Here is a 10,766-nt window from a genome sequence, read left to right as displayed (position 1 = left end):
GTTCTATGGCGTACTTATGTGTTTTTCCTATTTTTAAGATTGGCTAAAAGAAATAATCTGTGTTAGAGTGTATTAATTCTTAGGGGAAACTGAGGATTAGGATTTATTACTTAGAGAAGAGCTAATAAATATGAAGGGTACAGTAATACCCCCGTAGCTATAATCAATGTATAACTATTAGCTAGGTTGCTACTGCTGTTATTGCTATAAATCATTGATGAATGACTGCTAGGTTCAGTCACTTTAAAAAAATTTTTTATGTATTTAGTAAGGATTTGAGAAATTTTCAGCTACAAAAAGAAGGTAAATAAGGAATATTAGTTTCCACAAAAGCAGATTCAAGTCAACTACCTTAATACCAAAAATATAATTATAGTTTGTAAACTCAAGTTAAATTAGCCTTCATAAGATGTTTCATAAAAGTTTTAAATCAAAGCTTAATTTCTCATTTAGAAAGAATTAAAGCAGTTTGTGTATCATAGTGTGTTCTTTGACTAACTTCAAACTTTTAAATGTTGCTGAAATATTGATAGTTTTAAATTGTTGAAATGGTGTTAAATAACCATGGATTCAATATTCACAATATTCCATTTTTGAATTTTTAAGGTTTAAGCAATTATATTTTAACTTTACTAGATTTGGAAAATCACTATAATTCAACATTTATCCAACACACTACCTGGGGTGAATTTTGTGTTATTATTGTTGCAAGCAAAAAACATTTTGTGTAAATTTAAACAATAAATACAAAATTGAAATCCAAAAAGGAAACTTTGAAAAAGGTCTTATTGAAATCAGTTTTGATGTTTGTTTTCTCCAAATTTTTATAATTTTTATAATAATTTTTAGTCATTTTTAATATTTATCTTTTTCTATTTATTTATTTAAGTTTCTCTTTTTCAGACTGAGTTTTATAAATTGCAGTCTTCTCTTGATTTCTGGAGTTGGGCTTTCCTATATGCAGAGATGAGTGAAGGCATGTTTCTATTGGTCTGCATGGACTTAGCTGTAAAGTTTGTATTAATCAACAGTATTTGTATTTTGTTTGGAGTAAAGATATGATATATGATAATATGACGATGCAATTTGAAAAGATTGGAGTTAGAAAAACGTTGAAAACAAAATTTTAAAATACAAATCTAAAAAAGGTTTGAAAAAAATAACATTAAAAAATGAAGAAAAGAAATTGCAAAAAAAAGTGTTTTAACCTCAGAAAATCTCTCAACTTTTACACAAACAGTAGAAGGAGACACATGTATAGCTGTTAAAATTTTGACAATTACGACCAATGACCTTTCAAATAATCAGGAACCACAGTGAACCTGGGTCTGATTTAATCTCAGTATAAATACAACCGGCCTGAGAAGAAGATCTCCCAGTAAAGCAGGCTAAAGTTCAAGAAAAAGAGGGCTGAAAAAGATGCACGGCTCAGGGTGGAGAATCTGCTAGCAGGACAGGTATGGCATTTTTTGTGCCGTCTATAAATCCAACTTTGAGAGATAATCAAGAAGAAAGTAATTATCAGAAGAAAGTCAAACAATTAAATTTTCAGTTTGCCATAAGACAAATAAATGTTCAAATATGTTCTCTGATCAGATAAGACAGAAAGAAAACAGCAATTACTTTCAAATCCTTTTTTAAATAATAACTTTTTTCAATGTTTTTTTTAACTGTTCTGCATGTTTCTTTTTAAAATTTCCATTTAGAAAATGTTTTCTTTTTTTTTCTTTTTTTTTGTTGTTGCTTGCAACAACAATGAAAAAAATAAGTAAGTCAATACAAATGCCAGCTAGGTGACCTCCTGGCTCTAGAAAAGCAAATCTGTTAACTGTGTTCTTGGCACTGAAAAAGCAGGACTACTTAAAAGTTGTTAAATATTTCTTAAAGACGTTTTTTGTGATTCTGGCTCACACGTTTTCACAGATTTTCACATGAATAGTTTGACAAAATCATAAGCTTTTACAAAATGTCTTAAAATGAAATGTTAGAACTGTAAATTTACAGTCACATGTTTATATTACTGTTTTTATATATTTTTCAAGGCTGCACTTTAAAAAAAATTAAATTGTCCAGAGAGCTGTTCTAAACGAAATTTCTTTTTGTTTTACATTTGTGTAAACACAATGACAAATAAATCTTTCTAAGTCTAACATTTAACCAACATGCCCGATATTATTTGAAACTTCTTTTAGATAAAATCATTTATTTTCAAATGCAACTGGTGGACATTTTCCTAGCAGATCACTGTAAACATTCCAACAATAACTACAGCTTTTTAAAGAAACAAGCTTTTTTTTAAATGATATATTAATATTTTTAAACCCTTTTTTTTACAAGGCAAGGAAAATAAAATGAATATTTTAATTTTAATATTTGAGAATTATATTTCAACAAGGAGACTTTATAAACTTAAGCTTATTTCAATCAGGAGCGTGTTCTGAGTATATCCTACAATGGTCTGCCATACAGCCGCCCGCTTCTCCAGCACATGGGACAGCTGGGAGGTGCTCTAGCGCTCACAGCCGCTCCGCCTCCAAGGCGTTGTGGAAGAAAGGATCACAGTCAAGGGATTGTTCATAAAGACGATATCAATGTGTCGATCATATTGATAGGACCAAATACAGCCACGCAAAACAGTGTGCGTGGATTTTTAGGATCTAGATTGTGTAAATTAGCCGCGATCCGCGCGCTCTAAAGGGACGCGTCAGAAAACCAGGTTCTGTAAAGCGCCTTGTGTTTACACAGGAACCATCCAAAGCCACGTTTTGGGAGCCCAGCATGCAGCGCAGACTTCATCTGACTGGAGCAGCGCCTCATAAACAATTAGTTTAACTCCCTCTGAGGAGGAGCCGCGCATCGGGTGCGCTTTTGGATAACATGGAGGATTGCAGTTGAAGGCACATGTTGTGCGTGCAGCTAAGCGCCTGGTTATATTAGCGTGTGGGTGTGAAAATGGAAACATTTTCAAAGTGATCAGAACTCCGGGCTGCAGGGAATGGTTAGAAAGCGCTTTTAGGTCCGCGTCGCTGTTTGCTTGTTTTGAAGGGAAGAGTGTGCAGGGTGAACATGGAGAACCAGGAGGAGAAGGAGAGCAGGACGGACAAACGCTTCGCCCTGACTTATGTCGGCTGGTGCTCGCTGGACAGGAGGACCACCTTGCCCATGCTGCCGTGGCTGGTGGCTGAGATCCGCCGGAGGGGCGAGAGGGGCGACTGCGGCCCCGTCATGCAGCCCAGAGAAGTTCAGCTGCTGCTCAACCGCCCCTTCGTTCGCTGCGTCCCTTCCAACAGCAGCAACTCCTCTGTTTTCATATTCGAGCACAAAGCTCAGCTGATCTCTCGGTTCATCCATAACAGCAATGACCTCACTTGTTTTTCCTATCTGCTGCGGGGCCAGCCGGACAACCCGGAGTCCGAGATGTCCTGTCACGTCTTCAAGGCCTGCGACCCCAACCAGGTATGCATCCAAGCCATTGGCGACCCTCCAATGAATGGAAAGCCCCTCCATGTGCACCTCCACAGTTTAGCAAACTTTATTGAGGGTAAAGGTTGTGTCTGGGCATAATTATTTTATCAAGTTTCCCCCCACAAGTTATTTTATTATCTTAATCAAGACTAACAGAAAGTTTGATTTTTGGGTCCTTGTTGCAGGGTTAGATTTGGGTTCCCTCTCCACAACTAGCAGCATTCAAGAAATTTTGCTTAAATCTGGGTAATTTAGTTTGCTGGACTTTAATGCAATCACACTTGATTTGATTATATTTGATAAGATGTATTCATAAAACTGAGGTCAGACACAAAGACAAGGTTAAACTCATTGCATCAGATACCATGTTAACACAACAAATAAACTTCCTTCTTTGCACAAAGTAGATTTGCACATATCTGTAGATCTTATATCTTGATAATCTGTGCTGAAATGGCAAAATCCAAAAATTATTTGTCGTTGTGATTTTTAATAAACAAATATAAAACTTTGGATTAGTCCTCTGTGCTAATATTTAAGCAATTATTGGAAGCTCCTGTTTTTTTGAGTTTGCAAAATGTGGCTTAGTTCATTCATGCTTTGGGCCCGGTCTCCCAGTAAGGGAATAAATCCTATTATTTACCCTTAAACAAACATTAAACATTTTTCAAAGACCCCAAATAAAGTCTAAAAGTCCCCCAGAAACACTCGAAAGTTCAAATCCTTTACAAGTTTTTTTTTTCCTCTTGTCATTATGTATTATGGCTGCTCAGTGGGTAGCACTGCTGCCTTGCAGCAAGAAGGTTCGGGGTTCGATTCCCGGCCTAGGGTATTTCTGCATGGAGCTTGCCTGTGTTGATTTTGTTTTATTGATGTTGTAGTTGCATTCATAGGCAGTCCACTAGTCTGGACGACTGGTTTAAATGTTGAAATTGTGCTGTCGCCCAGAAGTTGTTTTGTGCATTGTTGTGTAAGTGGATCTTACATATGAGTATATTTCTGTAACAAAAGTTGAAACTCTCAGTTTTAGAGGGTTGTAGAATTCTTTATTGCATAAAGTTAGAGGGCTGCTCAGTGACGCAGTGGGTAGCATGGCTGCCTTGCAGCAAGAAGGTTCTGGGTTCAACTCCTGGCCCGAGGTCTTTCTGCATGGAGTTTGCCTGTTCTCCCTCTGCATGCATGGGTTCTCTCCGGGTACCCCAGCTACCGCCAACAGTCCAAAAACATGACTGTTAATTAGCTTCTCTAAAATCTCCTTAGGTGCATTGTGTGTTTGTCTCGGCGTTGCCCTGCAATGACTGGTGACCTGTTCAAGGTGTCTCTCGCTCGTGGACAGCCGGAGATAGGCACCAGCACACCTTCTGAGCCCAGCTGGGATAAGGGTGATGGAAAATGGATGGATGGAATATACAGTAATAAAACCAATGATTACAAAAAGTGCATTTTTGGGCTAAATAATGATAATGTTAGGATAACAATAATAATTGTAATAATAAAAATTGCAATTATGATCAAAGATCACAAGTGAATAACTGATAGAAACAAAAACCATTTCAATCTAAAGTGTAAACTGACATTTGAGTTGCTTAGGCCATAAAATAAGTAGACGCCATTTAGAAATCACTTGTTTAAGTTTTGTTTGCTTTTGACAAGAGTGATTGCTTCATTAATATCAAAGTGTTCATAAAACAATGATCTCTATTTTGTGTAGATTGTGAGACCAGGGAAAGTGTCTTTCATTATGATGGAGTGCTGTCCAAAGTCACTAAATGGTAAAATAACCCCGTATTTCGGCAACAAATGAAAATCTGTGAATGGTGAATGAGAGTCTTTACTCAGCCTCGACAATGGTTCAATTTTGTATTTTATCTATCTCTGTTGAATAAACATGCAAAAAGCAATTGATTGTTGTTGGATGGAAACCAACTGACTTTTTTTTCTCCCATGTGTTGGTGCCGTCCCCTCTATGTGACCCTCTACTGAACCAGGGGAAGGGTTGTGTAATAAATAATGTAATAGACATAGTTTATAACAATGTTTTTAGCATAAAATAAAACTTGGACACATTCATGAGTTTATGTATATTCCAAACATATTGCCAGGAAGTTTGGTTTATCAGTGGATGATAGTCTTGCCTTTTAATCTCACATAAACAAAGTATAATTCTAGCTTTTAGTCCAGACATGTTTATCCTAGCATGGAGTATTTAGGCCATGGTTGGTGGGGATGATATGGGGCAGTTAATCCATTCTCTAATTTTATTCAGGGATCACTCTATAGGCTCTGGAAGTCAACAAAGGTCACACTAGTAAATATGGGCTTTCAGAAAGTTCTTTATGGCAGAGATTCCCAAATGTTTTGGTTTCTGACCCACAATATAGAAACAAAATGCACAAATGACCCAAAGTATTGGCTGGAATACAAAAAAAAAAAACATAATAGTAGTAAAAACAGCATAACAACCAATGTATTTGGTTTCTTCCATTTCAAAGCAATGCTTTTATCTCCTCAAACAAAAATAGGCTTCATTTGCTTCATATTTATTTAGTTACATTTTTTTAGAAGATCTTTTTTGATTTGAGTGCCGAAACTTTATAGTATTAGCTTGGATTTTCACGATGGGTTTAAACAAACAAACAAAACCCTAGTTGTCATTTATATTAGGTTTTCTGATACTTTTAGTTGTTGAATGTAACTTCCCTTTTTTGTGTTGATAAAACGCTAGATGTAATTCATCACAACACTAAGATGCCAGATTATACAGCTCCTTATGGGATATTGGTGTCAGTGAAGGCTAACTGAGATCTATATTATTTATTCATGATGCCAATTAAACTGTTCTGTTTGACAGATGCATTTGAGACATCAAAGGTTTCACTTCTCATTTTGGGATCACTTCATGTGTTGCAGAAAACACTAAATGTAGGTCATCAGGTTTTCTTTTAGAGCTTCGCTGCATTTTGGGCTCTAAGTAGCAACATAAGCATCAGCTTAAGAAATGAAAGCCCTTTAACCTTTTCCATGTTTTGTCCTTAAGTGGGCTGTAATGTAACAGCCCAACTTAATGTGGTCTCTAATTAAAAGCTGGAAGGAAAATGAAAGAAGTTTTAAAACCGTTTAAAAACGGAAATACTTTGTACTAATTTTATGTCTCTAGATGATGAGTTTTAAAGTTAACCATATGAAGTTATTCCCCAGGTTGTTGATTTGATTTATGTCTGCACTTTGACTGGGGCATTTGAACACACTTTGGTCTCATCAGAGGTGTTTCGGAGCCTCTAAAATGTATTAAACTGCATCCATCTTCCCATCAACTTTATGTCCTACCCCCTTTTGAAAGAAATCATGGGAGCTGTTTTTTATGCTTTGCATTGGGGTTTGCTTGTACTGCAAAAAAAAAAAAAAAAAGTTAAATTCTGGTCTCATCTGTTCAGATGAGATGTTCAACATATTTGAACTTTTGTTTGTCTTATGGCAAACTGAAATTTGAATTGTTTGACTTTCTTCTGATAATTGCTTTCTTCTTGATTATCTCTCAAAGTTGGATTTATAGACGGCACAAAAAATGCCTGTCCTGCTAGCAGATTCTCCACCCTGAGCCATGCATCTTTTTCAACCCTCTTTATCTTGAACTTTCGCCTGCTTCACTGGGAGATCTTCTTCCCATACCAGTTGTATTTATACTGAGATTAAATCACTTACAGGTTAACTGTGGTTCCTGATTATTTGACCTTTAAAGGTCATCGGGTAAAAATTATCAAATTTTAACAGGTATACATGTGCTTCCTTCTACTGTTTGTGTAAAAGTTAAACGATTGTCTGAGGTTAAAACACTTTTTGGGATTTTTTGGCAGATCTCTGTCTTTGTATTGTATTTTTCTTTTAAATCAGCTTGTATTGTCAGAAATGGAGCTGTCACAATCTGTGTAAAGGAGAAATTTCTCCTGAAATCTGGACAGGCACTGTTTTGAGTCAGCACAATTTGATGCTGATCAGCATGCCAGTCTTGAGTAATAAACTGAAATGTTGAAAGCATCCAAAAACCAGGAACGTGGGAGTCGGTGTTTAAAAAGCAATGTGCAATCTTGCTTTCTTATCATTTCTGAAAACGCCGGACCCTGTGGTTCAAAGCCTCTGAGCTAACGAGTTCACCCCTGCAGCTTAGATGAATGTTGGGAGCCTGGTTGTAAATTAACAATAAGAAAGAAAACCTGCAAGTCTATTGCACAATTTGCTGGTTTGTTTTTGTACATTTTAAAAGCAAAGTGCACAGACCTGATTCCTTCTAAGCTCGCAACCTAATCTGAAGCTTCACACTTAATGGTGTTTTTCTTGTTTCCCCAGTGACCCAGGAACATTCACAAATACTGCTCACAGATATGCTCGGGTTTTGCTCTAATGTCAAGGATGCCTGCGTCGTATCATGTTTCCAGCGGTATAAGCAGAGCTTGAGCACAGAGCTTGTTTTGGTGCTCTAAAATAGGAGCAGAAGTAGTTTGCAGCCTGCCAGCTGAAGTCTAAACGTTGGAGAGACATGCCTCAGTCACCATTATTACGCAACAAAAACTGGTCTGGCTAGGTGCAGCATGTAAAAGGTGGACGAGCTGGGTGGTTCTTCTACCCCCATGCTACCGTCATGTACATTGCCCTACTGTAGCTATTGTTATACAATCAATTATCTTCCTGGTGCATCATCTTTTTGTTTATTCAGTAGGACTTCTTATGCTTTAGTTTCAAGAAATGCTTTTTAGTTTCAAGAAATATTCCCTTCAGATTTTTAGCCATTAGACTCATTGCTGTTTCCAAATCTATTCTTAGTCAAAGAGAGGATGGAAACGTGTTGTGTAAACCCAGAGAGAGGAGTCCTTGCATGCATTGGATTTAAGGGAAAGGTTAAATAGAGTGAAGCTTGCTCGTGGGAAACTGTAAATGGGATTTTGCATGCATGAAAAGACAGGTCAACATAAGGAGATGTCATGAAAGCAGGTCCTGTAGGTAAACTCATCTGGTCGCATTTTTAATGGGTTTGAAAGGTAAGGTTGGACACCGTTCCTCTTCTATAAATTAGGGATGTGTTTGCATCCGACTGTAACATGATATATATTTAAAGTGAACTTTTCTGGTTGTCAAGGAAAGGGTAACATTTTGTAAAAAAAAAAAAAAAAAAAGTCAGAGCTGGACATTGCACTGAGAGTTTAACCTTTTGTCTCCTCAGTATCTGTAAAACAGAGGAGCTCTAAGCCATGCTTAGGGATTTAACTCTGACCCTGTAATAAAGCCAACAATAGAGAGCCTGAGTCTGCCCATCACACAAACCACAGGATCCTTTGTTTATAAGTTGTGATCTGGCTTAAAATCAAACCACTGGAATCTCAGTTCTCCGTTGATATTCAGGCAGCTGTGCTCCCCATCTATGAGATCTTTGGCTAAAGCAGCGTACCGCGTCAGAGAGCCATTTTTACCCAGTAATTACAGTTTACAGTCTGTCACTACCTACACTGCAGACTCAGAGGTGTATTAACATCCGTGTCATTGTTGAGAAGTGATGATTACAGAAGGGCGTCACCCTGAGTTAGCCTTTACTGCTCTGCAGGTGTTTCTTTTATAAATAGCTGTAGCAAACAAATCTGTAGACAAGACAAATCAGAGTTATATATAGTTTGGCTTTCAATAGTTTACAAACCCCTCTTTACAAAGCAGGTTTTTGTGCTGTGAAGACAGACTTTGGACAGTTCTAGCGTTAATGTTTTGGACTAATAAAGCATTTCTTCTCAACAATTGAACTATAAAACAACCTGTTAGATTGAATGTTGGAGTGATAACTGTGGTTCTAGTTGAACATAACATCTTTGTTGATTGGAAACTACATCTAATATAAATTTCTTGGTTTAACGTTCATTTTTGGTCTCACTTTGATGCTAGTCCTGAAGATTTGGGGAAAAGAAAACTAGAAATCGTGGTAACTTTATGGCCTTGTAGTGCTTTTGATGCTTCCATTGTGTTTCACTGTATGTATGGTTCTCTTTGCAGGGCTGTGTTTGTGCCTAAAATACCTTATGGAACTGAGGGGGGTTAAGTTGGGCCTTGAATCTTGTTGTATTTAGCCTCACAGTTTGTTTTCTTAGATCTTTGACCTTTCCTTATAAAATCTTAACGCTTTAGGTAAGAAGATAATATCACCTAATCAGCCTTTTATCTCACTTTAATAATATAACATTAGGTAGTTTAATTATTCAAAAATAAACCAGACTACTACTGTGTGCAAAATGGGTTTTGGTGAGACCAGGATTGATGATTAAGAACCAGTCGGATGCTTTCATTTGAAAACAGTTGAGTTCATATGGATTATGAATCTATAAGAAAATCTGAAAGGAAAATGGTGTAACATGTGGATGGTTATGCCAATGTGGTATTAAATCAGAAGTAAGAGGTCTAGACTTAGTCTTAGACAGATTTATTTTGTCATTTTGTATACACAAATGTAAAGAAAAAGAAATTTCGTTAGAACAGCTCTAGACAATTTCATATTTTAAAGTGCAGCCTTGAAAACAGTAATAAATACATAAAAATGTCTATGGAGCCATTTTAATGGAGCTGCTCAATGAATCAATTAAAAGTCATCATTGTAATATCAATATGTGCAATATTTCAATTGCAAATGGTTTTTTGGAAGAAAACTTTAGAATATCATCCTTGAAGCGCTATGCATTCATACTCTGCACGCATTAATGGCATATTTAATCAATGCTATGGACTTAAAGTGCCTTTGATTGTCAGTGACTGATGTTCTACAGCTGACAGAGGCGGAGGGGCATCGTAAAGAAGGAAAATATGGATTGATGAGATCTGATGCTTTCATAACATTGAATAACAATATGGCAGTAAGATTTTAATACAATGATGCCACTCTAATATTCTAAATATAGACTTTATAACTGAGACTCTGTAAGCCTCAGGGAAATGTTGAAATTGATGTGAGGACTATTCAGATCAAGGGCGCTTTTCCTGGAAGGGCTGCTCCAGGAAGAACAATTCAGTTTTGAAAGCAGCAACATAAAATATTAGTGAAGTCATTGCAGAATAAACCATAAAATTTCTTGAAGAATGTGTCTCTGACATGTGGCTTTAACAAACAGCACAAGGTTTGATGAAAGCATGGCGAGCTATGCCGCTTCACAGCAGTGAAGGCCTGAGGAATTGGATTTGTTTTGCAGCCAACAGGCCTAGGAGTTTCTGCAATGACTGAATCAACCATGAAGTCAGATGTGAAGCAACAGCTGAAGTTTCACTAAAACATTCAA

At 36.8% G+C, this 10,766-nt stretch overlaps 1 protein-coding gene across 5 annotated transcripts in view; it reads left to right on the top strand.

Moving 5' to 3' along the window:
- Positions 1-2,526: 2,526 nt before the first annotated feature.
- The window catches only part of LOC107092952 (TBC1 domain family member 4-like), a 45,860-nt gene continuing 37,620 nt past the window's right edge, over positions 2,527-10,766 (top strand). For all 5 annotated transcript variants that reach the window (XM_015387684.1, XM_015387686.1, XM_015387685.1 and 2 more), the window contains exon 1: positions 2,527-3,456. In XM_015387684.1, the coding sequence (XP_015243170.1) occupies positions 3,067-3,456 (390 nt within the window). In that variant the 5' untranslated portion in view covers positions 2,527-3,066. The remainder of the gene's footprint in view (positions 3,457-10,766) is intronic.

Source organism: Cyprinodon variegatus, unplaced genomic scaffold, assembly GCF_000732505.1.
Source record: "Cyprinodon variegatus isolate N-32 unplaced genomic scaffold, C_variegatus-1.0 Scaffold401, whole genome shotgun sequence".
Classification (NCBI taxonomy): Eukaryota; Metazoa; Chordata; class Actinopteri; order Cyprinodontiformes; family Cyprinodontidae; genus Cyprinodon; species Cyprinodon variegatus.
This window is presented reverse-complemented; position numbering and strand designations above follow the sequence as displayed.